The following is a 27,921-nucleotide window of genomic DNA, read 5'->3' as shown; positions in this document are numbered from 1 at the left end:
ATTCAACGTAGAAAATATCCATCAATCTGTTCTTTGAGCATCATTCTAATAGATCCTATTTGAGACATGCAGGTCTCTAGTCCAAGGGAATTATGTATCCTCACAATATAAAAATCAAGTTAAAATATAAAGCCATTATATGCATGAAAGGGAAAAACATTAAATTCTCATTATTACAAAAGATATAGATCATAGAAAATAAGTCCTTTAGATACCATTCCACATATAGAGATTAAAACTTTTGGATGACTTGAATAAAAAGAGATTTTTTAAAAAAGAAATGTGGAAAGGACACTGACCTGTGGTGTATTTACCAGAGACTCACTCATTCTTGTTGTTGTCCTTCTCCCAGGGTCTCTGTGAAGAACAAAGATTGAATTCTTCTTGAAATTTCACATCAAGGTCTGAATGATTCAAAGACGAAATAAATACAACTCCATTACAGACAATGCTAAACTACATTATATACATAAAAAAAAAACATTAAAAGCAAAATGATACCAGGAATCTTGACAATGTGCAGTTATGAAAGTAAGTAATGATATATTTAGACTGTAACTGTAACCTAGTTCCAGCCCACCACCCTAGATTCTCAAAGTTTATTCACAACACCTGATATGGAAATCCCTGTCACCTGACCTAAATGACACACAGCAAAAGAAAATTAAGGCGCTAGAGCTAAAGCAATTTGACAATGTTAATAAAATTTCCCTACCACAAATCACTAACACAATACCAATTCTCATGACTAATGAATTATGAAACAAACTCAAGAGGCAAAAGTCAAAATATAATCTGAACACCATTCAATGTGGACAAATGACATAAAGAGGGAACAAGCACAGGAATTCAAAGAAGGCAGAAACAAACTTAATGAAATTCCAGAGAATTCCTACAAGTGGGTAAGAGAATAATTATACATATGCAGGAAGTGAACATCTTATCCAGAGATATAAAAATCTAAGGAATGCTCACTCTGAAATTAAACAAGAAATGAACTCTGTAAGCCTGGTGGTAACTCAGTGGCCAATATATGAAGATACAGCATTCAGACAAAAAAAAAAAAAAAAAAAAAAGTCAGCCTGTTAATGAAAGGTCTTTCATGATAGCTGTGAGGGGGCTCAGTCAGGCAGATTTATGTGACCTAAAAGCCATTCTGGTCTCTATATCAAGACACATGAAAATCAGGACTAGAGTGTGGGACCCTGTTTTACAAACAAACAAACAAACAAACAAACAGAAAACCCATACAAGAAATTAGAGCTTTGTTTTCTATATTGATGTCAAAATCCGTTTAAAAAGTACAAGGATATTAGAAGACTGATTATATAGGTATGAATGAATAAATCTCCTATTGTATAATACTTTTAAAGTTGGATCCTCAGTGGGTCATAATGTTTTGAGGAATTTAGTTGTTGGAATATCACTGAATTAAGGGGGTTGGCTATGAGAATAAAGAATAGATCCAAGCCATCTTAATTCTCTCTTCCTCTTTAATGACTGGGGTTGGGGATGTGATCTTTCACCTTTCTACTTCAACAACATGGCTATGTTTTATCTGTCCTGCCTGCCATGGTTGATGGTTATCCTTTGGAAGCAATATACCAAGTAATCTTTTTTCTTCTATTTTCTTGAACATGGTGCTTTATGAAAGCAGGCGACCAAAACCAATTACAGTAAAACATATTCTGATTGGATTTAAGGTTGCCTTTCAGAGAGAGAATTCATGTCATATTCTGAAACCTAATCAAGAACAGGAAGTATGTTAGGTCATGGGAACTATGAGGCCATTTTAAGAAATGGTATCATCTAAAATTATCATAGTCATATTGGGTTGTCTTCTCCCAGTAAAAGGTAGATGACTTAATGGGCTCAGACTCACAGCATACATTTAGACATTGCAATGTATATATTTGAGGTCTAGATGCAGGAATATAACTTTATGAATACTTTTTTGAAAATAAGAACAATCCCAGTGTTACATCTAGTTTACAGATAGTAAAATGTAAACTGTGCTTCCAAATTCTACAACTGTCAGTTTTGCCCAGATAGGAACCCTGTATCTCTCTTGTCTGAAGTTGGGTGTCAACAGCTAGTCTAAGATGCTCAGTTTGGATTGTAAAACCTATATACAATGGAGCATCCTTTCTAGAAGAAAGAGAGTTAGAACACCAAATACAAGAATGACTTAAAAGAAATACGTTTCTTTCTATTGTAGCAGTTAGGAAGTTTAAAGTCAATGTATACAAACAAGACATAGAATGAAATACCTTGTGATATGATTTTATAAGAATATTTATATGGCTGGGCGTGGTGGCGCACACCTTTAGTCCCAACACTCAGAAGGCATAGGCAGGCGGATTTCTTAATTCCATGGCCGGCCTGGTCTACAAAGTGAGTTCCAGTACAGCCAAGGCTATACAGAGAAACCCTGCCTCGAAAAACCAAAAAAAAAAAAAAAAAAAAAAAAGAATATTTACATGAAGAAGAGTTAAATGATTATTTAATGAAGAATTAATTTGAGAATATTTAATGATATAAATAAAAAGTTAGCATTAGGTAGCATTAATATAATGTAATGTTTTTGACCATGACAAAATCAATACAGATAATAATTTCATAAACTACACAGCTGTTTTCCTTCAGAATGGTTAGACATACGTGTATAACTAAATGACATATGGGGAAAAAAAAGATAAAGTAGAATTATTTTAATAATGGAAATGACCATATTAAGATGTATAAGAATCATACTAACACTTCATTAATTATGGATATATTATTACCCATGAATCTATTACTGGAACAACTGAAAATATGAAACTTTTGACTTCAGCAATATTCTTTTCTTTATTATTTGAGCTCATTGATCTAACATGATTATAGATTACACAAAAAAGAATCATCTAAGGTGCTCTGACTTCATCCCTATTCTTTTCTTAATTATTTCAGCTCATTCATCTAACATGAATGAATGAGGACATCCTACGTATTTTAGGCAAATGGATGGAACTATACATTATCATCCTGAGTGAGGTAATTTAGATCCAAAAGGACATGCATAGACTCACTAATATATATAGTGTATACTCACTAATAAGTGGATATCAGTCATAAAAATGTCCAGAATACCCAAGATACAGCCCACAGAAAACTCAAAAAGGTCAACAAGATGAAGGGCCAAAGTGAGGAGGGAGGGAGAGAGTGACATGGGAGAGAAAGGTGACAGGGTTGGGGGAAATTATAATCTGATATTGGGTGGGGGAAGAGGACTGAAGCCCTGAGGGCCAGCAGAAAGAATGGAAACAGGCAACCTTGGAAAGTAGGAGGTTGGGGGACCCTCCAGAATGTACTAGAGACCTGGGAGGTGAGATACTCTAGAAACCCAAAAGGAAGGATTAAATGCCCTACAGTGGCAGGAAAGAACTTTTGGAGCCCTCCTCGGGCAGAGAGACAGGGCATTGAGTGAGGGATGGGGTTGCTATCCCACAGTCAAAATTCTGACCCATAATTGTTTCTGTCTGAAAGAATTACACTGATGGAAATGGAGAAGAGCCTGAGGAAAAGAAGGTCCAATAACAGGCCCAAAGTAGGATCCCAAAGTTGCCAAACAGTTCCAAAGTTGCCTGTTTCCATTCTTTCTGCTGGCCCTTAGGGCTTCAGTCCTCTTTCCCCACCCAGTATCAGATTATAATTCCCCCCAAACTTGTCACCATTCAAGGGGAAGCCCCTAGGCCTAACATTATACCTGAGGCTATGGAGCAATCACAAAGACTATCATGACCGTCTTCTGAAACACCAAAGAGCAGTTGGATACAGATGTTTGCACTCAACAAATGGACAGAAGCTCCTGGCCCCTGTGGTTGAGTTAGGGGAAAGCTGGAAGAAGCTGAGGAAGAAGGGCACCCTGTAGGAGGACCAGCAGTCTCAATTAACCTGTACCCCCAAGATCTCTCAGACACTCGATCATCAACCAGGAAGCATGCACCTGCTGATAAGAGGCCCCTAGCACATATGCAGTGGAAGAATGCTGGGTCTGGGTTCAATCAGGGAGCATGCATCTAACCCCTGGAGAGATTGGAGGCTCCAGGACGTTTAGAGGTCTGGTCAGGTGGGGAGGAGGAGGGGACATCCTTATGGAGACATAGAGGTGGGCAGGAAGTGTGGGAGGTGGAAGAGTCAGAGGATGGACCGGGAGGGGAATAAAATCACAAGTGTGGATAAAATGAAATGAAGGAAGGAAGGAAGGAAGGAAGGAAGGAAGGAAGGAAGGAAGGAAGAAAGAATGAAAGAATGAGAAAGAGAGAGAGAGAAAGAAAGAAGAGAAGGAAGAAAGAAAAAGAGAAGAGTAATAATAAAATAATCTCTATGTCCAGAAAGTGCATCTAAGCAACATATATAGGAGCTGTCATGTTTAAAAACAAAACAAAACAAACAAACAATAACAAATGTCCTGTTTTTCTTTTCTAGGAGTAAAGGTTCTAAGGTTTTAAAATGCTGACTCATAGAATAATCAACAGAGAACCTGGAGTAAATGATTGTAATGATTTATAATTCCTAAGGAAGCAATTCCTTAGGTCAGTCCTATTTGGTATCATAAAGATAAAGATGGGAACTTTTATTCAGGCCATCCTGATTTATTCAGGCTGGCCGCTTCTGCCAATATGATTCTTTTGAAGAAACCTAAGTCTGTGATTAGTGAGGCTACCCCAGCTGTAGCTTGTTAGCCAGATGGACTGTGAAAAATGGGAAGAAAATGAGATATTCAGAATTAAGTCTATGGAAAATAAGAAGTAGGGCTCCATGGTGTGCCTAAACAGATGAGCAACAGTGGACCTTGAGATGGCAGGTGTATGTTTTCCTATCATTTGGAGATACTTCTAGATGGTCAGGAGTAGACGTATTTCGTATTTGGGAATAAAAAAAATAAGCAAGAAATATTACACAGTTTAGATTGAGAGCGCATGTGTTGTTGAATGAGATTATTAGAGTACTAAATAAAAGGTTATGAGAGCCTTAAGTCAACATGAAAGTTCAGTCTGGCAGCAAAACCACAGGCAGGCGCCGAGGGGTGATTTAATTTCCTAGTAAGCTATATTTGTGTTAGGTTTAAAGAGGAACTAAGATGTGTGATTTGCCAAAGGAAATTGTTTCTTCTTGATTGTGTATATAATCTGAACCCCGAAGTAAAGATTTTGCTGCAGCAGCAGCAGCAGCTTCACCACTGAGTGCCTGTCTGTCTGTCATGCCGATCCTATTCACAACCTGGTTCCAGTCACCTTGGGTTCCTGACCACTTAGGTGGAATTCCTACTGTGCTGTCTGAGGCAGGCCAGGAAGCAGGAGTGGGTGGGTTGGGGAGCAGGATGAGGGGTGAGGGTATAGTGGATTTTCATGGGGGAAACTAGGAAAGGGGATAGCATTTGAAATGTAAGTGAAGAAAATATCTAATAAAAAAAAGAAGAGAAAGAGTTGAGAAGGAACAAGAAAGGGGAAGCTTATTCAGCAGCAAAATTTCAGAGGCTGAAAACACTCTAGGTCTAGATAAGATTGTAGGGAGGGAGATGAGAGGCTTCCAGGACTAGGCCTAGCTTAACAGGCAAAGGCAGTAATCCTCCCAGACAACAATTGCATTATGAGAATAAAAGGTACTTTTATAGCTCTGTGGTAAAAATTAGACATTGCTCAGTATAAAACCTCTCAAGAATGTAAGAAAAGCAGAAACATACCTCAGAAAAATAAAGATCTACAGACACAAAAATAAAGCAAACAGTACAGAAAAGGTCAACAGTGAGTTTCCATTCTAATAAGGCCTAACTCTACACCGAGCACCACTGAGAACACAATTGAAGGACATGAAAACATTTAGAGTGGAGAGAATATGTGATTCAGAAAGCAAGTGCAGCTTTTGAAAAAAACAAACAAACAAAAACCCCTCAGATCACACAGTTCACTCTGCCATCAAATATCTTGGACTGCCTGGTAGTATCATTCATAGTGTCTGGGGCAGGAGACAGAGTTATCAAAGGCCATATGCAGATTTGCATCCTGTATGCTACAATCTCAATCTGCCAGGCAAGGCATGGCCACTAGTATCATAGTGGCAAGACTATCTGTGGATAACAAAAGGCTTTCCTGTTCAAGCTGAGGCCCGCTCCTCAGGAAAAATTGCTTAGACTAAACTGAGAATCTGGCTAAAATTCAATAAGGAAGGACACAGGCCCTGTGAGGGAAACTACCACTGACATTTGCTACATGTATAAACCTGAGCCTTGTCACACATATATCCTGATGCTGCATTCAGTATGGGTAAAAGAAACTATTGTCAATGGGCAACAGTTATTTCAGAGACTCAATACTAATCGAAAATTGCAATCAACTCATTGGTGACTGTACTGCCTCTAACAGGAAGTCGATATTATCACATTTAATATTATTCAAAGCGAAATTTTCTAGAATCATTATTGAATTAGAATCTGCCTAGACCAAGTTCATGTCCTCTTTCTACTGACAGTGGAAACCTGTTAGTATTCCGTCTAAACTCCACCCTCACATTTATCTGGCAACAGTCAGGTAGACCTGGCCCGCTGCAAAAGGGGCTGCTTGCACCTTGTTTGCTCTCTTGATCTCTTGCTTCTCTCTTGCCCTCTTGGGCTCTTCCATCCCACCTCCCTTCCCCATTCCCTTCACCCTCTCTCCACATGTTCATGGCTGGCCTCTACTCTACTTTCCCTCTCTCTCTGTGTATCTCTGCCTCTACTACCCTCTTAACTCCCCTCCCCATGCCCTGAATAAACTCTGTTCTATACTATACCATCATGTGGCTGGTCCCTCACGGGAAAGGGATGCCTTGGCATAGGCCCACTGAGAAACCCCCTTCCCCCATACCTCACACACACCCATAGAACCTATTCTTTCTCTCTTTATCTTTTTATAAACATATCATGTGGTACCAGGACTGGGATTTAGAAACTCTGTAGGTTTGCATCTAGACCAACACTCCCTAGCCCCGTCCTGGGAAACCCCATCCCCCATTGGTCAGAGTAAATGACCTCATGGACCTACCAAAGAGTTCTTGAACTTGGAGCTAACCCTGTGCTACCATGATCCTCATTCTAGGACTTATTCCCTTGCGAGAGACTTTCCTCTTAACTTCTGAGACACTTTCCTTTGGCCGAGAATTCCGAGTCAGGCCTGGAGAACTTATCTCAGTGGCTCAGGAGCAGTGGCTCCGAGCATTAATCCCCAGTCCCCATGTGTCTCACCCATGGGTCTGGCTTTTGCTGACTGCCAGTGACCCAGAGTATAGACTTTCCCCTCCCCCTCCCTTATTTGTCGCCTGCTGCAGACACTCTTCAGCTGGTTCTCCTGAAAGCAGGTCTGGCAATGCCACTTGCATCCTGCAAGAGATCCTGCCTGAGACTTGCTTTCCCACATGCTCTCTCCCACACAGGTCTTGGCTGCCTGCACCTGTGCATGTGAGGGAGCCCCTCCCTCCCTCCCTCCCTCCCTCCCTCCCTCCCTCCCTCCCTCCCTCTTGTTGCGGCCCGCCCGCGGTCCACAACACGAACGGTTCAACTGAGAATGGCAGTTCAGGCTGAAAGAGAGGTAACTAGACGGGCGGAAGAAACAATGGAGTCAAGACAAGACTCTGATCAAGACTCAATTTAATATTTCCAGACACTCAGTTTATAAAGGAAGGGGGAGGGAACCCAATTTCCCGCCAAGTAACTCAGGGTCCAGTAGCAGGACGAACACGTGTGTGACTCCAGGCAGCAGAGGCAGGTTCCAGCAGTAGGTAGGCGTGGCAGGACGAATGAGCCGGTAGCTCCACCCTTGAGCAGGCAGGTTCCAGGCTGGGGGAAGGGAGGCCACATTTCCCCCCATTAGATAACAAAACAAAAATAAAAAAAGGGGGTGGCCTGTGGCAGAAAAATTATCTATGTTCAATAGTTCTGCCTGAGTTCCTAGGGCTAAAGAAAAAACCTATTTCCGTGGGATTCCCTAACTATTCTAATGGTAAACTGTATCTGGCTAAGGCTGTCTTTAAAGCACTGACTGAATAGCAGCACTGGGCTGTAGGCTCTGACTTTATAATGCTAATTAGTGCTGAATAGGTAGCTACCTGTTTGCATTTTAAGTAGGGCGTTGAAACCCTGGCTGAGTTTAGCTAAACGATTTTTGGAATAACACTGAGCTGATAATTATCCACAATTTTGGGTGAAAGGCAGGGGGACAGGGAGAAGGGGTTAAGACTGGCTGGCTCCTAGTACAAGGCCAATTGGCTTTTTTATTTGGGTGGGAGGCAGTGAAGGGCTTGCCCTTACGACAGCAAGGTCTCCAATCTCTCTCCCCCCTATTAATTAAGTTTAAATAGGCAATGCTTAACAGAGGTGATCAAATGATTTTATCATCCGTAGATGAGTGGGCCTTTAACCTTGACTTGGGTGGACATTGGCCTGATTCCTCCCGTGAGCATTGTAACGACTCACATCTGTGGCTCTTGGTATCTTTTGGGGAGGGGAGGCAGAGCCTTAAGTATTTTTGGTTTTTAGCTGGAATCGGATACCAACCTCCTTCAAATCAGGTGTGTCGCACAGGGAACTCAGAAACGGTCAAACTGGACCTTCCCTCCGCAGTAATTTCCTGCGCCAAGCGGTACCCATACCGTATTCATATGATTATGAATCAGTAGCGCAATTCTGAGTTATTGCGAGGTCTCTATATGAGACTTGTCAACCTCAGATTTAGCAAGGCCTAAACAAGAATTATGTCAGTATTAACACCATTAATTTTGGTTAAAATAGGAGCTGAAAGTCTTTCCTCTTCATCTCTGTTATTCCCAGTAGCCTGAGGAACTAAGGACACCGTGCAGTAACAGCAAGGGTGAAAAGCCAGAGGCCAGCTAAGGGACTAAGCCTATATCTATCAAAATAAGAACTAATCTTTGTAAATATATATGAAATTTCTACTTCCCTAGCTCTCCTGGTAAATCTAGATCTTATCTTAGACTGAAAAGCCACATGCTGGGATGTCCCTGGAAGGGAGATTAGCAGAACCACCTGTTTGCTCTTAGGGGCGGGGCGGAGAACCGGAGAATGTAGATTGACCTGCTTGAGAGAAGGAAGAATTCTAAACAATGAGAGTGTAGCAATGTAAATTTTCTGTTTGGAGAAGTCAAGGTACTTTATTTAGATGCAAATTGTAAAGCTAAAGTTAATCTCCGGCCTCTTGTAGGGGGAGCCGGCTCAGAGAGTAGCAGGAAAACAGCTTTTTTTTAGGAGCTTCAGTTTCCAGCTGAATTTTAAGCAAAAGAGGAATTTTAGTCCTCAAGGTGATACTTATAAGGAGAGACAGAATCTGTGTTTACCTGACGAATTAATCTCTCTGGTAGCCACCGTGCTTCATCTTCATCTCGTGAAAAAACACAAACCGAGCCTCTTCCCCAGATTAGAACTGGATCTGGACCCTTCCATTTATTAGTCAGGGCGTCCTTCCATTTTACCAATGCATAAGAATTAGAAGTAACTGGGTGCCAGTGGCGTTCCGCTGCAGACTGACCTTTAATGTCAGTTTGCAAAAAGTTTAGGACAAATAAGGTAAAGGCAAGATGAGCCTTTGGTGACTTTGGGGGATATGCTCTGAATTAACTTTGCTAGGTAAATTAGAATATAGGAATCTCTAATAATTGAACTGAATATTAGACCAGTCTAAGATTGAGTTAGAATGGCTGGTCACACTGAAGAAGAGTGAAAAATCATTATGACTCTATTAAATGACTAATTTTACTAAGTCTGAATATACAGTCTCTGATGTACTATTGCCATAAAGTTAAAAGGCTAGAAGCTAGTCTAAACTGGAAAAATGACAAGCAAGGATGGATCTAAAACATGAATTTAATCTTTTAGTCCTTTTAATCAGGACACTGAGTTAACTTACCTGTTGGCTCGGCACACGAATTATTAATATGCTTCTGTAGAGTTCTGTGGAGAGAACTTGTTTTTCTCTTTCCTAATAAGGTAGCTGTTTTAGGATCAATTTATAAGCCAATAAGTAGATCCTTTTAAGATACTAAAAAGCATTTATTAAATTTGACATTTTAATCTCAAATTTTGAAAATAAAGATATGTTTTAAATAGTGTGCATGGAAATGCACTAAATAGTATATATGGGGATACAATTTTTCTCTTTTGTCTTTTAAGAGGTTAAAGTTTAAAATTTTACAATATCTAACCTTTTGAATTAATAACTTTTTGGACAAAACATTTTAAATATTTGGCTGTAAAGGGGCAGTGACTAATTGCACTTTTAATTATTTTTCTTAAGGAACGGTTGTAACTAGAAGGCTAGAAAAGTTATTAAGAGTCACACGTGCATAATTTATTTATTTATTAACTAGAAATATGTATAAGCAATTGTAAATTTGAGAATTAATAGTATCTGAGGGACGAACAATTTTAAGTAATTATGAGCTCAGAGATATAGCATTGACTATTAATATATAAATTAAGGTTTGATTGTTCAGCATTTTAAAACACCATCTACAGCACACAACCAGATTATTTGTGCTGGAATAGGGGCAACTGTGTGTCTTAAGACTCCGCTCCACAGCAGCTAGTTGGGCCCACGTGGGCTAACGATCGGCTGGGAGGATGAGAAAAATGACTTTACAATAATGTTTTTTCTGGCCAAAGAATTGTCTTCGGCACAACTAATTTTCAATTACCAATTAACAACAATTATAAAAGCTTTTTTTTATTTTTTGTAAAACCTTTTGCAGCAAACCAAAACACCAAATAACAAAAGGATACTGTCTCTGAATCTTTTGGGTGAGAGCAAGGATTTAAGGTAAACTTCCCTTGAGAAGCATTAGTTAATAAAATACTTTCCACTTAGGAAACAATATATACTGAAAGATTAAAACTTTTGGCTTCTTGTAAAGAAGCAGAAACAATAAACATTTTTCTTACATAATGTAAAGCTATATTAGCCATACGTAGAGGCAAAATTTTTTTAGTGATTACCAGTTTACTAGAAGCAAAAATCTTTGAATTTAAGCATTATTTTAAACATCTGAATAGATCTGTAACACTGTTAAAAAGAAATTTTCTTGAACACAGGGAAAAACTTTTTTAGGCATTGTTTGCAAAACAAAAGAAAGGGCCACAAGCCGCTCTGGGACTGCCCAGAGCCCTGTATTGACTCAAAGGTAAAATACTTTTTAATCTGAGCATTAATCTTAAATTTGCAATCAAACTGCAAGCTGCAGTTAATGGAACAATGGCAGTTTTAACCATAATTTTTAAGTTTTTGTGCAAGGTTAGGATAATATCTACAACTTTGGGAAAGCAAAACCTATGTTTAAAACAATTTATCACTGTTAAAATCAATATTAGAAGCATTACTATCATATTACGAAGTTTGGATATCAATTAATACCTATGAATACCTATTAAAGCAAGCTTTAACGCTTTAATAAAGAGGCATTGCTTTATATCTTATCTTAAATTTTACTATTTAGGATAGGAACCACATTTATCATTATCTAAACTAGAAATATCTTAAGAGACTCAGCCTCTGAAGCTTAATCTCAAACTTTAACTCGCTTCAGGGCCTCACCAACTTTTTCCCAGGTTCCACAATCTATCGTTTCTTCTTCTTTGAACCATGGACAACATCTATCTATCTTATCTAAAAAATTTCTTACTAATTGTACTTCAAGCCTTACTCCTTTTTCCTTAAGCAACTCCTGAAAACTAAAAACAATCGCCTGATCCATGATTTTGAACCCTTCTTTCTTCCACCTAAGCAGTTTTCTAAAAAACTGCGGCACACCGCCTGTCTCCCTATCTAGTTCCGATTAACGAAACTGCTGACCCCAAGCAGAACCAGTGTTGGGTCAGCACTGGTTCAAACTTGATTCGTATCCTACCGCATCCTCAGCAACACTTTACAAAACTGAAATTTTTTAGGCTAGCGCTAGCATGTGTACCTGTCCGTTGCTCCCGATGCTCCTCCAATACGAAGATCCTTTCCTTTCTTGTGGAGCTCCACACAGCAGTCGTTTCTCTTAACATCCCGCTGCCATTCTTCAGGTCCCTGTTCGGGCGCCAACTGTTGCGGCCCGCCCGCGGTCCACAACACGAACGGTTCACTGAGAATGGCAGTTCAGGCTGAAAGAGAGGTAACTAGACGGGCGGAAGAAACAATGGAGTCAAGACAAGACTCTGATCAAGACTCAATTTAATATTTCCAGACACTCAGTTTATAAAGGAAGGGGGAGGGAACCCAATTTCCCGCCAAGTAACTCAGGGTCCAGTAGCAGGACGAACACGTGTGTGACTCCAGGCAGCAGAGGCAGGTTCCAGCAGTAGGTAGGCGTGGCAGGACGAATGAGCCGGTAGCTCCACCCTTGAGCAGGCAGGTTTCAGGCTGGGGGAAGGGAGGCCACACCTCTTTCTCTCATACCCTCTCTGCCCAGGATAAATAAAGTGAAGGCTAGTTACTCCACAAGAACAGCATGCATGTTGCTGGGATAGAAACCATGCTACTTCAGCTGCTTCAGGTTCCACTCCCACTACAGGTGTGTGCCAGCCAGACCCTCACTCTACAGACAAGCCATTCCCACGGCTTGCCTGGCAGCACAATTCAATCTCAACCCACTGCTGTCAGCTCTTATTCTGTTCCTAGACACGTGTTTCGTTACTAATACAAAAGGTACTTTTCTCTCCTTACACAGCCTGTCAAAGTGACTTAAGAGTCTCCTTCCCAGCCTGTCTTGGAAGATGATGATTTTTCCTACTGCCATTAAATTCTATTCGGTTATAACCAACTGATAGAGCCCTCAATCATGTCAGAAGCCTGCTAATCATTAAGTTTATGACAGAATTCCCAAGGCCTCTAACAGTTTCTCCCACGAGGTCACAGAAGATGTGGACACAGCTACAAGATACTGCATGGACTGTGATATGATAATCACTGAAAAACACAGTGGACAAAACTGGATACCCTGAGTCAAATGACTTACATTGTCTAAATCAAGAAAAGCCATTTCTCATGTGACATGTATCCATTACACAGAGAAGAAAAGCCCTGTGTCTTCTGTGCTTGAAAGACAGACTGCCCAAGTTGCCATGGAGACCACAGGTAACTATTGGCTAGTGGACTCTGTCAGTTTTTAAACAATATATGACTGCTAGACTATTATTTATTCTTCCCCAGACTTCTGACTAAATTGACAGCTAACTATACCTTGACAGCTAGAAAAAGCTTTCACAGATGTCATCTGTTACTACCTTACATTCCTCTTCTTGATAAGTCACTGTCCTAATATTATTCTTGTTCTAACTCTAATGAAACATTCCACTATATGACCCAACTTTTTCATCACAAATTATTGTTTCTTCTGCCCCCGAAAATGCTCATCTTAAAGACAGTCCGTGTTTTTTTTTTAATATTTTTTTATTACTTATTTTCCTCAATTACATTTGCAATGATATCCCAAAAGTCCTCCATATGCTCCCCGCCCACTCCCCTACCCACCCATTCCAACTTTTTGGCCCTGGCGTTCCCCTGTACTGGGGCATATAAAGTTTGCATGTCCAATGGGCCTCTCTTTCCAGTGATGGCTGACTAGGCCATCTTTTGATACATATGCAAGAGTCAAGAGCTCCGGGATACTGGTTAGTTCATAATGTTGTTGCACCTACAGGGTTGCAGATCTCTTTAGCTCCTTGGATATTTTCTCTAGCATCTCCATTGGGGGCCCTGTGATCCATCCAATAGCTGACTGTGAGCATCCACTTATGTGTTTGCTAGGCCCCTGTATAGTCTCACAAGAGACAGCTATATCAGGGTCCTTTCAACAAAATCTTGCTAGTGTATGCAATGGTGACAGCATTTGGAGGCTGATTATGGGATGGATCCCTGGATATGGCAGTCTCTAGATGGTCCATCCCTTTGTATCAGCTCGAAACTTTGTCTCTGTAACTCCTTCCATGGGTGATTGTTCCCAATTCTAAGAAGGGGCAAAGTGTCCACACTTTGGTCTTCGTTCTTCTTCAGTTTCATGTGTTTTGGAAATTGTATCTTATATCTTGGGTATACTAAGTTTCTGGGTTTATATCCACTTATCTGTGAGTACATATCATTTCAGCTCTTTTGTGATTGTGTTACCTCACTCAGGATGATGCCCTCCAGGTCCAACTATTTGCCTAGGAATTTCATAAATTCATTCCTTTTAATAGCTGAGTAGTACTCCATTGTGTAAATGTACCACATTTTCTGTATCCATTCCTCTGTTGAGGGGCATCTGGGTTCTTTCCAGCTTCTGGCTATTATAAATAAGGCTGTTATGAACTTAGTGGTGCATGTGTCCTTCTTACCGGTTGGGACATCTTCTGGATATATGCCTAGGAGAGGTATTGTGGGATCCTCCAGTAGTACCATGTCCAATTTTCTGAGGATCTGCCAGACTGATTTCCAGATCCTCAGAAAATTGGTGGTTGTACAAGCTTGCAATCCCACCAACAATGGAGGAGTGTTCCTCTTTCTCCACATCCTCGCCAGCATCTGCTGTCACCTGAATTTTTGATCTTAGACATTCTGACTGGTGTGAGATGGAATCTCAGGATTGTTTTGATTTGCATTTCTCTGATGATTAAGGATGCTGAACATTTTTTCAGGTGCTTCTCAGCCATTCAGTATTCCTCAGGTGAGAATTCTTTGTTTAGCTCTGAGGCCCATGTTTTAATGGGGTTATTTGATTTTCTGGAATCCACCTTCTTGAGTTCTTTATATATATTGGATATTAGTCCCCTATCTGATTTAGGATAGGTAAAGATACTTTCCCAATCTGTTGGTGGCCTTTTTGTTTTATTGACAGTGTCTTTTGCCTTGCAGAAGCTTTGCAGTTTCATGAGGTCCCATTTGTCAATTCTCGATCTTACAGCACAAGCCATTGCCGTTTTATTCAGGAATTTTTCCCCTGTGCCCATATGTGCCCATATATTTCCCCCCTTTCTCCTCTCTAAGTTTCACTGTCTCTGGTTTTATGTGAAGTTCCTTGATCCACTTAGATTTGACCTTAATACAAGGAGATAGGAATGGATCAATTCACATTCTTCTACATGATAACCACCAGTTGTGCCAGCACCATTTGTTGAAAATGCTGTCTTTCTTCCACTGGATGTTTTTAGCTCCCTTGTCGAAGATCAAGTGACCATAGGTGTGTGGGTTCATTTCTGGGTCTTCAATTCTATTCCATTGGTCTACTTGTCTGTCACTATACCAGTACCATGCAGTTTTTATCACAATTGCTCTGTATTAAAGCTTTAGGTCAGGCATGGTGATTCCACCAGAGGTTCTTTTATCCTTGAGAAGAGTTTTTGCTATCCTAGGTTTTTTGTTATTCCAGAAGAATTTGCAGATTACTCTTTCTAATTCGTTGAAGAATTGAGTTGGAATTTTGATGGGGATTGCATTGAATCTGTAGATTGCTTTGGCAAGATAGCCATTTTTACAATGTTGATCCTGCCAATCCATGAGCATGGGAAATCTTTCCATCTTCTGAGATCTTCTTTAATTTCTTTCTTCAGAGACTTGAAGTTCTTATCATAGAGATCTTTCACGTCCTTAGTTAGAGTCACGCCAAGATATTTTATATTATTTGTGACTATTGAGAAGGGTGTTGTTTCCCTAATTTTTTTCTCAGCCTGTTTATTCTTTGTGTGGAGAAAGGCCATTGACTTTTTTGAGTTAATTTTATATCCAGCTACTTCACCGAAACTGTTTATCAGGTTTAGGAGTTCTCTGGTGTAATTTTTAGGGTCACTTATATATACTATCATATCATCTGCAAAAAGTGATATTTTGACTTCTTCTCCAATTTGTATCACCTTGATCTCCTTTTGTTGTTGAATTGCTTTGGCTAGGACTTCAAGTATAACGTTGAATATGTAGGGACAAAGTGGGCAGCCATGTCTAGTCCCTGATTTTAGTGGGATTGCTTCTAGCTTCTCAACATTTACTTTGATTTTGGCTACTGGTTTGCTGTAGATTGCTTTTATCATGTTTAGGTATGGGCCTTGAAATCCTGATCTTTCCAAGACTTTTATCATGAATGGGTATTAGATAGTGTCGAATGCTTTTTCTGCGTCTAAGGAGATGATCATGTAGTTTTTGTCTTTGAGTTTGTTTATATAATGGATTATGTTGATGGATTTCCGTATATTAAACCATCCCTGCATCCCTGGAATAAAACCTACTTGGTCAGGATGGATGATTGTTTTGATGTGTTCTTTATTCAGTTAGTGAGAATTTTATTGAGTATTTTTGCATGGATATTCATAAAGGAAATTGGTCTTAAGTTCTTTATCTTTGTTGGATCTTTCTGTGGTTTAGGTATCAGAGTAATTGTGGCTTCATAGAATGAGTTGGGTAGAGTACCTTCTACTTCTATTTTGTGGAATAGTTTGTGCAGAACTGGAATTAGATCTTCTTTGAAGGTCTGATAGAACTCTGCATTAAACCCATCTGGTCCTAGGCTTTTTTTGGTTGGGAGACTATTAATGACTGCTTCTATTCCTTTAGGGGATATGGGCCTGTTTAGATCGTTAACTTGATCCTGATTTAACTTTGGTACCTGGTATCTGTCTAGAAATCGTCCATTTTGTCCAGGCTTTCCAGTTTTGTTGAGTATAGCCTTTTGTAGAAGGATCTGATGGTGTTTTGGATTACTTCAGGATCTGTTGTTATGTCTCCCTTTTCATTTCTGATTTTGTTAATTAGGATGCTGTCCCTGTGCCCTCTAGTGTGTCTAGCTAAGGGTTTATCTATCCTGTTGATTTTCTCAAAGAACTATTCTTAGTTCTTCTTGATTCCACTTGGTTGATTTCGCCCCTGAGCTTGATTTTTTCCTGCCGTCTACTCCTCTTGGGTGAATTTTCTTCCTTTTTTTCTAGTTTTATGTGTGTTGTCAAGCTCCTAGTGTGTGCTCTCTCTAGTTTCTTTTTGGAGGCACTCAGAGCTATGAGTTTCCCTCTTAGAAATGCTTTCATTGTGTCCCATAGGTTTGGGTATGTTGTGGTTTCATTTTCATTAAACTCTTAAAAAGTCTTTAATTTCTTTCTTTATTACTTCCTTGACCAAGTTATCATTGAAAAGAGTGTTGTTAAGTTTCTACCTGAATGTTGGCTTTCCATTATTTATGTTGTTATTGAAGATCAGCCTTAGTCCATGGTGGTCTGATAGGATGCACGGGTCAATTTCAATATTTTTGTATCTATTGAGGCCTGTTTTGTGACCGATTATATGGTCAATTTTGGAGAAAGTCCCGTGAGGTGCTGATAGGATAAAATGTTCTGTAGATATCTGTTAAGTCCATATGTTTCATCACTTCTGTTAGTTTCACTGTGTCCCTGTTTAGTTTCTGTTTCCACGATCTGTCCATGGATGAAAGTGGTGTGTTGAAGTCTCCCACTATTATTGTGTGAGGTACAATGTGTGCTTTGAGCTTTACTAAAGTGGCTTTAATGAATGTGGCTGCCCTTGCATTTGGAGCGTAGATATTCAGAATTGAGAGATCCTCTTGGAGGATTTTACCTTTGATGAATATGAAGTGTCCCTCCTTGTCTTTTTTGATAACTTTGGGTTGGAAGTCAATTTTATTTGATATTAGAATGGCTACTCCAGCTTGTTTCTTCAGACCATTTGCTTGGAAAATTGTTTTCCAGCCTTTCACTCTGAGGTAGTGTCTGTCTTTTTCCCTGAGATGGGTTTCCTATAAGCAGCAGAATGTTGGGTCCTGTTTGTGTAGCCAGTCTGTTAGTCTATGTCTTTTTTGGGGGAATTGAGTCCATTGATATTAAGAGATATTAAGGAAAAGTAATTGTTGCTTCCTTTTATTTTTATTGTTAGAGTTGGCATTCTGTTCTTGTGGCTGTCTTCTTTTTGGTTTGTTGAGGGATTACTTTCTTGCTTTTTCTAGGGCGTGATTTCTGTCCTTGTATTGGTTTTTTTTCTGTTATTATCCTTTGAAGGGCTGGATTCGTGAAAAGATAATGTGTGAATTTGGTATTGTCGTGGAATACTTTGGTTTCTCCATCTATGGTAATTGAGAGTTTGGCTGGGTATAGTAGCCTGGGATGGCATTTGTGTTCTCTTAGTGTCTGTATAACATCTGTCGAGGCTCTTCTGGCTTTCATACTCTCTGGTGAAAAGTCTGGTGTAATTCTGATAGGCCTGCCTTTATATGTTACTTGACATTTCTCCCTTACTGCTTTTAATAGTCTCTCTTTATTTAGTGCATTTGTTGTTCTTATTATTATGTGTCGGGAGGAATTTCTTTTCTGGTCCAGTCTATTTGGAGTTCTGTAGGCTTCTTGTATGTTCATGGGCATGTCATTCTTTAGGTTTGGGAAGCTTTCTTCTATAATTTTGTTGAAGATATTTACTGTCCCTTTAAGTTGAAAATCTTCATTCTCATCTACTATTATCCATAGGTTTGGTCTTCTCATTGTGTCCTGGATTTCCTAGATGTTTTGAGTTAGGATCTTTTCGTGTTTTGTATTTTCTTTGATTGTTGTGCCGATGTTCTCTATGGAATCTTCTGCACCTGAGATTCTCTCTTCCATCTCTTGTATTCTGTTGCTGATGCTCGCATCTATGGTTCCACATTTCTTTCCTAGGGTTTCTATCTCCAGCGTTGCCTCACTTTGGTTTTTTTTTTATTGTATCTACTTCCCTTTTTAGGTCTTGGATGGTTTTATTCAATTCCATCACCTGTTTGGTCCTGTTTTCCTGCAATTCTTTAAGGGATTTTTGTGTTTCCTCTTTAAGGTCTTCTCCCTGTTTAGCTGTGTTCTCCTGTATTTCTTTAAGTGAGTTATTAACATCCTTCTTGATGTCCTCTACCATCATCATAAGATATGCTTTAAATCCGGGTCTAGCTTTTCGGGTGTGATGGGGTGCCCAGGACTAGGTGGGGTGGGAGTGCTGCGTTCTGATGATGGTGAGTGGTCTTAATTTCTGTTAATATGATTCTTATGTTTGCCTTTCACCATCTGGTAATCTCTGGAGCTAGTTGGTATAGTTGTCTCTGGTTAGAGCTTGTTCCTCGGGTTATTATGTTAGCCTCTATCAACAGACCTGGGAGACTAGCTCTCTCCTTAGTTTTATTGGTCAGAGTACTCTCTGCAGGCAAGCTCTCCTCTTGCAGGGAAGGTGCCCAGATATCTGGTGTTCGAACCTGCCTGTTGGCAGAAGTTGTGTTCCACTCACCAGAGGTCTTAAGATCCCGTGGGGGATCCTGTGGGGGTCCTTGAGGGGGTCTGGAGACTACTCGGGCAAGAAACCCGGGTGCTGGAGTGGACCGGAAGGGTCAGTGTTGTCACCTCATATTGTTATCTCTTTTGTAAACTTATAAGCTACAGGAAACCCATTCAGATCTACCTCTCATGGACCAAATAGACTCTAACCAGGAAGAAAATTTGACCAAATTTCCCACTTACTACCTATATGAAAGGGTAGGATTCCTCTGGGTTTCAAATATACATCTTAAGAGAAAAATTTTTTTCTTTCTCTCAAAAGCACTTAATCTTATTCTCTACTTACAATAATATGTTTCAACATTTTGTCAAGTCCAGGCACTTACCATGTCCAGGACAGCTCCAGAAAAGCAACCTCCAGATGTTCCAGTCTCCTGTCACAGACACAGATGGATCTACTGAATATTTTCCTTCTGACCTATGCTTACATAGCTTCACAAGCTCTGGACAGCAGGAAACATCCAACTCTCCTAAGACTGGACAAATACTCTACATACCCACTCGTCTAGGTTCCCTAGAGATCTGCCGTCCCCAAACCAGAAGGAAGTAGTCAGATATTAGGACGACCCTATTGCTGCTTTACCATCACCTCTTTCTAATTTCTTCTTTTTTAATTAAATGAAAATGGGGGAATGTGAGCATTCTGTCTAAATTCCACCCCCATAGTTACCTGGCAACAGGCAGGTGTGGGGTTATGGAAGGCAGCCTATTTTGGTTGATTGAGGCTTGCTCAGGTGACCCAGTAAATAAACTCTACAAGGGATGGAACAGTGTGACACATTCCCAAAGACAGGTGCGTGACACCACAGAGCCCCCAACTCCGTATTTCTGTGACTATAAGTCACACAGACAATGTCCCAAGCTCCTGGCATTCTGGCTAAACTCTACCCCGACAGTTACCTGGCTATAGTCAGGTATGCTCCTCCCCACAGTTACCTGACAACAGCATATAGCCCAGACCACTATAAAAGGGGCTGCTTGGTCCCTCCTCTCTCTCTTTAAGCTCTTACCTTTCTTAATCTCATCTCTAGCTGTCCTACTCTCTTTCTGTGCCCCCCTCTCTCCACATGACCATGGCCAGCCTCTTTCTCTCTTTCTACATTCTCTCTTTCTGCCTTTCTACAATAAAGCTCTAAAACTATAGACTGTCTCTGTTCATCAAGGTCCTCCATGTTTAAAAAATAGGATAGGCTTTCCTCTAAATAGCCCTGTCTAACCTCCAGCTGGAAGGCCTTCCTGTGCTCCAGCAATGGACCAGACCAAAGTCTCTTGCCAGCATGAGAACCACCCAGTGACCCTCTCCCCCTGCCCTCCTCTCCCTTCTGCCCAAGGGCTGTCCAAGCCGATAGGGGGTTGGGGGGGGGCATTTGTTCTCAGCTCTTCTGTGATCTCCAATGGTGTCTGGGATGTCGGAGACTGAGAACCTGGCCTCCATGAGGCCCAGAGACTTAGGACTGCCCCTTGTACTCCCCCCACCTTCCCTGCCACCGCCCCAACCCGGGTGAGCTGACATTCTGTGGCTTCCCACAGCCAGACTCTTGCCCAGAGAAACAGAACTCTGGTGGGATGAAGGTTTTCTCCCACTCCCCCCCCCGCTTCCCCATTCCCAGCGCCCAAAATCCAGGTATGCTCCTCCCCATAGTTAACTGGCAACAGTGGTAGGCCTGATCCACTATAAAAAGAGCTGCTTGCCTCATCCTTGCTCTCTTGATCTCTTGCTTCCCTCTGCTTCTCTATTGCCCTGTTGGGCTCTTTCCTTAAACCTTCCCTTCCCTCTCTCTCCATGTGTTGATGGCCAGCCTCTACTTCTCTACTCTCTCCCTTTCTCTGTGGTTCTCTGCCTCTACTACCCTATTAACTCCACCCACCCCCCCCCAATGCCATGAATAAACTCTATTCTATAGTATACCATCCTGTGGCTGGTCCCTCAGGGGAAAGGGATGCCTTGGCATGGGCCCTCTGAGGCACCCCCTTCCCCCATACCTCACCACAGCCTCATAGAACATATTATTTCTCTCTTTATCTTTTCATAAACACATCAGGACCTACCACACCCCTTGTTGAATCCCTCTATCCCATCTGAATCGTTTGTTCTTTACCATCCAGGTCTCTTACTTAGATTTAAGTGTGAACAGATTAAGCTAAGCAGAGGGAGATATCAATGTGGGAAAACTGTGGTCGCAACGAATTTGGAACTTTTCATAAGTCAAAAATCAAAATGCCAACACCCGGCAAAAGGATATAAATGAAGGAAAGAAAGGGAAGATACCAGAGAAAATGTCTCTTTTTCTCTGAAGATTACAGTTTCTCTATGAAATGAGAGACTCCTTCACACAGTTCACACACATTCAGAGTCCTTTGCCCAGGAACCCTGAAGAGGAGCAAGGAAGACTGCAAGAAATCTATTCTGACCCACAGAATCTAAGCACATGAACTCCAACAAAATATTTTTGCAACAAGGGCAGGTCAGGACCTTGTTAGGTCTCAGAGAAACTCAGAACAAAGGGATAACTGGTGTGCCTATTAACATATCCATGTAGACATTGTTGGCTAGGTGGTTTCTTGGCTCCTGGTTCCTCTTTTGCCCAGGCCTCTATCCCCTCTTCACATCCTCTATACCCCTTCCCCTCTTCTCATGGGCAGGTTATGTCTACACCCAGCCAGATACCTCTGGCTCTTTTCTCCCTCAGACTGTAAAGCCCCAAATTAACCAATAAGCACCACTTGCCCACGAACCAGGTACTTTACTGGAATGCTGCCATGTGCAAGACAAAGGAAAATCATAAAGACTGATGGGAAACTACAATGAACTATGTGATTATCTTTAAAACTCCCTGTAGCATGTGTCCAAAGTCAATATTTTTCTCAGGATGTAATATTTAATAAATCTTGCCCACATGCTGTAGTTGGTTTTTCTCTGGTGATGTTCAGGATTAACAGAACCTACAATAGATCTTCTCCTCAGCGATATCTTACTGCTATCCTATCTTCATGTTTAATGGAGAATATAACTTCACACAGTAAACATTAAGTCACAATCCATATGATGGTGCTTTATAATATACATTTTCTAATCTAATCAAACCTGCACTGTATCTTCATATGATTAATATCTACAAAGCTCTCTGAGGAGGCATATGAATTCATTGTCCTGGCAAATAGGTACTCTCTTAAAATGGCAAATGGAGGAATACAAGTGTTAAGAAAGAATGGATGAATTTGAATTTGAAGAGCTCTTTAAGGCTTTACCAAAGATAATCTCCATGTACAAACTAGAGATACTGCATAGGATCTACAATGTTGTTTTAGAAGAATATTCTGAAATCCATAAAAGTCATTAAAACATTACAATGAACCCCAGTTCATAGTGTTATGCCCAGATATTGAAACCACAAAGACCACCAGGACTCAACTCTGAAGCATTTCACACCAGTGTATATTCCAGCTTGGTATGCAAACCTTCCCTGATGCAGCACGTTAGGTGACCGACCAGGAATTTTATCTCTTCAGGGGAAAGAAGGCAGAAAAAAAAATGTAGTAGTGCTAGTAACTCTCAGCAGCTGCAGCTGGCTGGAAATGTGTAACCTTGAGACCCGATTTTTTTTTTTTTTTTTTTTTTTTTTTTGTCTAAAATTACATGTACGGGCTTCCATTTTGATACCTCAATAGGATCTCAAACTTCCTGACAATTATAAGATATTCACAACAGAATAGTGAGAGTGGCTGCAGAAAATCACCCCTGCCCCACACACCTGCTTTACTCCTGCCAGTTCCTCTTACATGGCAGGTTCCAGGACAGACGTACCACTGGTGACTCTCCCAGAAAGCCCACACAGCAACTGTAGCCTAAAGAAGTTTTTGAGTTTCCCTAATACTTGGCTCTAGTCTCCACCCCCACCCCCACCCCCAAGACTTCCTGACCACAAGGACATCCAGAATATGCAGAGAATGCAGGAGTGGTGGGATTTCCTGTTACTATGGCCTAGTTCCTTGGGACAAGTCCTTCTGCTTCCACACAATATACAGCAGCTTCCTGCTACATGTTTCTTTTAAACCCACCGACTTAGGACCCTTTTAATGAATTAACTTCCCAGTACCTCTCAGCTGTTTTTGTTTGTTTGTTTGGTTGGTTGGTTTTTCTGGCTTGCTTACTTCATTGCTTGTTTTTGTTGTTTTCCTAAATGCATCTAATCAGGCAAGCAGGCCCTCCCTCCCCTCAGATACCACTCCACCAACTCTGTTGCAGGGTGCCTTCAACACAACTGCAGCTGTCAGGATGCCCAGGGCCTACACTACACAGCTTCCCCACAAGATTGCTGCAATTCTAGACCAGAACTGGATGTAGTAGGACACTGCACCTGGGTTCTGGGCCATTCAAAACCAAGTTATGCTGACTAACTTCTCATGTTGCAATACCAGACTCCTGGGCCAAAAACTCAAAAAAGAAAATAGTTCCTCTAAATTATGATGTTAAAATGTCCTACTCTCAAAGTATAGTATATATCCCCTAAGGAGAGCAATTTATATGATATCCAAGATACAGAGCTGAAAACTCAGAGTGAGGATCAGGAGATGCATGTCAATCAACTCAGAGAGGTCAGGAACAAAATGATCCATGGACAAGAAATAATAGCAGATGCCTGAAGGAAATGAAGACAACTTCGGATATGAAAATTGAGTTTAATGAGTAGTTAGAAATACCCACAAAAATGAAATGAAAAGAGAAATGAAAAATGCTGTGAGTCAAAGAAAAATAATAATAGGTACTCTCTAAAATAAAACCAAGAGTAAAAATATATATATTTTATTTTTAAAAATAAAAATATATATATATTTTTACTCTTGGTAAAAATAATAACCAAGAGTGCCAGTGGGAAACAAAATATCAGGCTTGAACACATTGTAGAGTTGCTGGAACACCTCAGTCAAAGAAAATGATGAAGTGAAATAATGTTGGATATGGCACAATATCATATCCTGCTTGTAATGTGTGGGGAGTAAAATAGAGAAACACCTTGGGAACACTGTCCAGATTTTATTAAAAACAAACAAGGAGACAACAACTAGACTTAGGACTATAATAGATACTGTTTAAAAATTTGCTCATAAATATATTCCTGATTGTGCTCTATAATTCCCAGTGTACATACATGCACATCTGCATTAGCAGAGGAAGAAGTCTCCAGAATTACCCAAGTCTCTTTAGAGATTCTAGCTAGGAAATCAACTCTTTTCATGATTATAATGAGGCCCAGGTGTCTCAGAAGACTTCTGAGGATCAAAAACTGTTGTGATGATTTTGACAGCTTGAAATAGATTCCAGCTCATTATGGAGGTGAGAGCCCAGAAATACAAGCCCAGACCTGGGGGTCTGTCCTTAAAGTACATGATTCTGAGACCTTGGACATTGTTCAGATGGCAGGGCTCCTTGCTTTCCATCATGGTGAATTATATACTTTCCCACATTAAGCTTATGCAAAAAAAAAAAAAAGATGGCACCAGCTAATAGACGCTGCCTATTAGAATAGATTAAACCCATTGATGATTAATAATGAATCTGAGATGAGTTAAGGAAAGAAATGAAAGCCTTTCCCTCAGAGGTATTGAACAAAGAGTACATCTAAATTGGAAACTTCTACTTCATGTTCCCTGTACATTCCACCCTGTCTGTTTGTTGTATGAGTTTGAATGTGTGACTACCCCAAGGCTGCTTTCTGCATCTCTCTCTGTGTATATGTCTTCTCTGTCTCTGTCTCTGTCTCTGTCTCTCTCTCTCTCTCTCTCTGTGTGTGTCTATGTATATACTCTGTATGTGTCTCTCTGATGCCTATTTCTATCTTTCTAGCTGACTTTAAGAAAAATCTTTGCAGTCTTTATGGAACAGCAAGGAAAGCATAAAAGCTGCAGTTGAGATGTCTGTTGTTTTTAATAAAGTCTAAATCATTCAATTTGGTCAAGAAAGTGTCAGGAGCCAGATGCTGGGTGGAAGCCTGCTAGCTCAGAGAGGCAGAGAAAGTACCTGATCACCTTTCTCTTCATGTGAAATCCCAGAAGGAAACTCTTTCTGCCACATCTTCTCAAATGACATCCTCCAAACTGAATGTACCTAAATGCTACTTCCTGTGCATCTCCCTGTCTTTGCTCCCAATTCCCTCTTACTCTCTGTGACTTTTACTTAATAATCCTAGGTTCCCTTCCTGTCAGCTGGTTGCTTCTGGCACTTCTTGACCCATGGTTTATTTAATCTTGTTACATTCAGGGTTCAGAGCATGATCAGATATCTTGCAACATGAGTCTTGCACAGCTACAAATCATGCAGTAAGCTTCGTAAGAATAGCATCTAGTATACTACTTACAGAGGAAACAGGTAAAGAGAGGGGACACTTCTGTGAAGTCAGCGAAACTGTCATACAATGGAACAAACTCCGGAGGGTCTATCAAAACCATGCTGTTCGCAGGGAACACAGGATATGTCAGGAACATTACGGAACAAGCCAACAGTGGACTTGGGACTAATAACCACAGCCCCACGTGGTGGCAAGAGTTGGCTTCTCAAGATTGGACACAACCTTTCCCGGAAGGTCCTGCCTCCAGACCAAAACCACCTTTCCCAAGCATATTCCTTGCTTTAGAGAAGGAGCTCTGTCTACGTAATCTTATTAACCTGAGGTATTTGTCTTCTCTGAAGCATATGGCCACAGTCTGCTTACCTAGCATAATCATGGATGTTTCTAGTCTCTGTACAATTTTATGTAGGCTTAGAATATCACCTTTTCTAATTCTTCCTGAACTATTGCAGGCTAGCCATATCTGCTGTTCTGGCTTAATATTCCTCTACACACTGATTGAATAAATCTTCTCTGTCAGTCTCTCCATCTTTGTCTCTCTCTGTGTCTGTCTGTGAGGCTCTCTCTCTTGCCCTCTTTCTGCCTTCTCTCTCTGTACATGCCTGATTCTTCTCTTTCTCTTCCCCCTTTCTGTGCCCCCTCACACCTTGGGAATTCCCTTAACTCGGTGCTTGGGGCCAGTGAACTCATCCAAGAGCAGCTTCCAAATGAACTGGCACTTAATATAATCTAATCTTTCTTGAATTGGTTCATTTCACCAGCAGAGTACACAGAAACTATCAATGGGGGTTGGCCTACTGGCTTGTTGTAAATCGGGGTTGTCTGGTCCAGGGAATAAGTACAACTAAATAAGACTGCACAAGGTGCCAGATCGGTCTACTACTTACCACCCAGTTCCACACCACACCAGCTCCAGAGACTTAGCAGCCGGCTCCACCCAGATGTGGGCAATGACCCTGTACTCACCATGTACAGTCTGGAAGCTTACCTAAGGGAGTCTCAGAACACCAAGTTTGCACTTCCCCTTCTTCCACCTGAAATCAAGATACATAGTTTGCATCTATAATACTCAAAATTAATCTGGAAGCCTCCTCAGCCCAGGAAGCACATAACTTCTTCAAATGCTGGGAAGTGTAGTCCTTTAGGAATAAAATAGGCTCCTGTGAACATGTGGTCGCCTCATTGATTTTAACACTTAAAACAAAACAAAACAAAACAAAACAAAAAAACGGCTATAACATGAGACTGAGTCCATTCTTCCTTGAAAATTGGAGAGATTTTCCTAACATCGGTCCACCTCTTGATCAGTATTTAATATTTAATGCATGCTTGGATTAAAATAGGTCCAAAATGGTAGAGGTAGATTATTATAGCAAATATCAGGGTTAACATACAGACCTCTCTTCCCAATGATGGCCAACTTGGTCTTCCAAACTTTATATGCCCCAGCACAGGGGAACGCTAGGGCCAAAAACTGGAAGTGGGTGGGTAGGGGAGCAGGATTGGAGGAGAGTATAGGGGACTTTCAGAATAGCATTTGAGATGTAAATGAAGAAAACATCTAATAAAAAATTGAAAAAACCATACAGACCCCTATAGGGAGACAACTGTACACAATAATTGCTTCTTAAACATTATCCTAGGTAAGGGGGCTAAGCTAGCAAGGGCACTGAGTTTCCTGAGCACCAGATTTTCACAAGAGGCAGCTGAAGTGGGAGCCTCACAGAAGCAAGTAGTGTCTGATACAATCTAAGATAAGCAGTTAGCCAGAGGGGATTCCAGCACAAACAGGCTGAGATAAGTCATCTAGGATATCTTGAACTTGGGTTTCTAGAAATGAACTTTAGTAATTTCCATAGGATTCATCAAGAAGATCAAATTCAAATTAAACCTGAAATGGCCTTAACAACAACACAAGATAGAGGACTGAAGACATTGTCTTGCTTGCTCTGTCATAATACAGCATTGGATGCCTTGTAGGTATTGGTCATCAAACACAGGTTCTCTACAAAAATATCCACAGCTCTAAGTGATTGAGTCATCTCTCCTCAGGCCTTTGTATAAATTAACATTCCTCTTCACCTGGGCTTCAAGAACAACACTGAGAACAGAATGGGAGAACAGGCCACTCATCTCATCTACTCTGTTTGAGAGTGGTTGGTAGCACATTACTCCACCAACAACCCTTGATAAGGCAAACCTAATAAGATCCTGTTTAAAAAAAAAATAAAATTAAAGGCACAGAGTAGG

The 27,921-nt window shown here is 40.6% G+C and overlaps 1 protein-coding gene across 1 annotated transcript in view; it reads right to left on the bottom strand.

The window, feature by feature from the left end:
- Nucleotides 1-27,921, bottom strand: part of LOC110287984 (uncharacterized) — a 517,828-nt gene that overhangs the window by 446,975 nt on the left and 42,932 nt on the right. Inside the window, exons 3-5 of the mRNA XM_085838625.1 lie at nt 26,660-26,705; nt 19,651-19,698; nt 300-357 (exon numbers count right to left, since the gene is read on the bottom strand). Coding sequence (XP_085694751.1) covers nt 300-329 — 30 coding nt within the window. The 5' untranslated portion in view covers nt 330-357; nt 19,651-19,698; nt 26,660-26,705. The remainder of the gene's footprint in view (nt 1-299; nt 358-19,650; nt 19,699-26,659; nt 26,706-27,921) is intronic.

This window comes from Mus caroli, unplaced genomic scaffold (genome assembly GCF_978045245.1).
Source record: "Mus caroli unplaced genomic scaffold, Mus_caroli_1 scaffold_6, whole genome shotgun sequence".
NCBI classification, from domain to species: domain Eukaryota; kingdom Metazoa; phylum Chordata; class Mammalia; order Rodentia; family Muridae; genus Mus; species Mus caroli.
The sequence above is the reverse complement of the archived record's forward strand: the minus strand, read 5'-3'. Positions and strand labels throughout refer to the sequence as shown.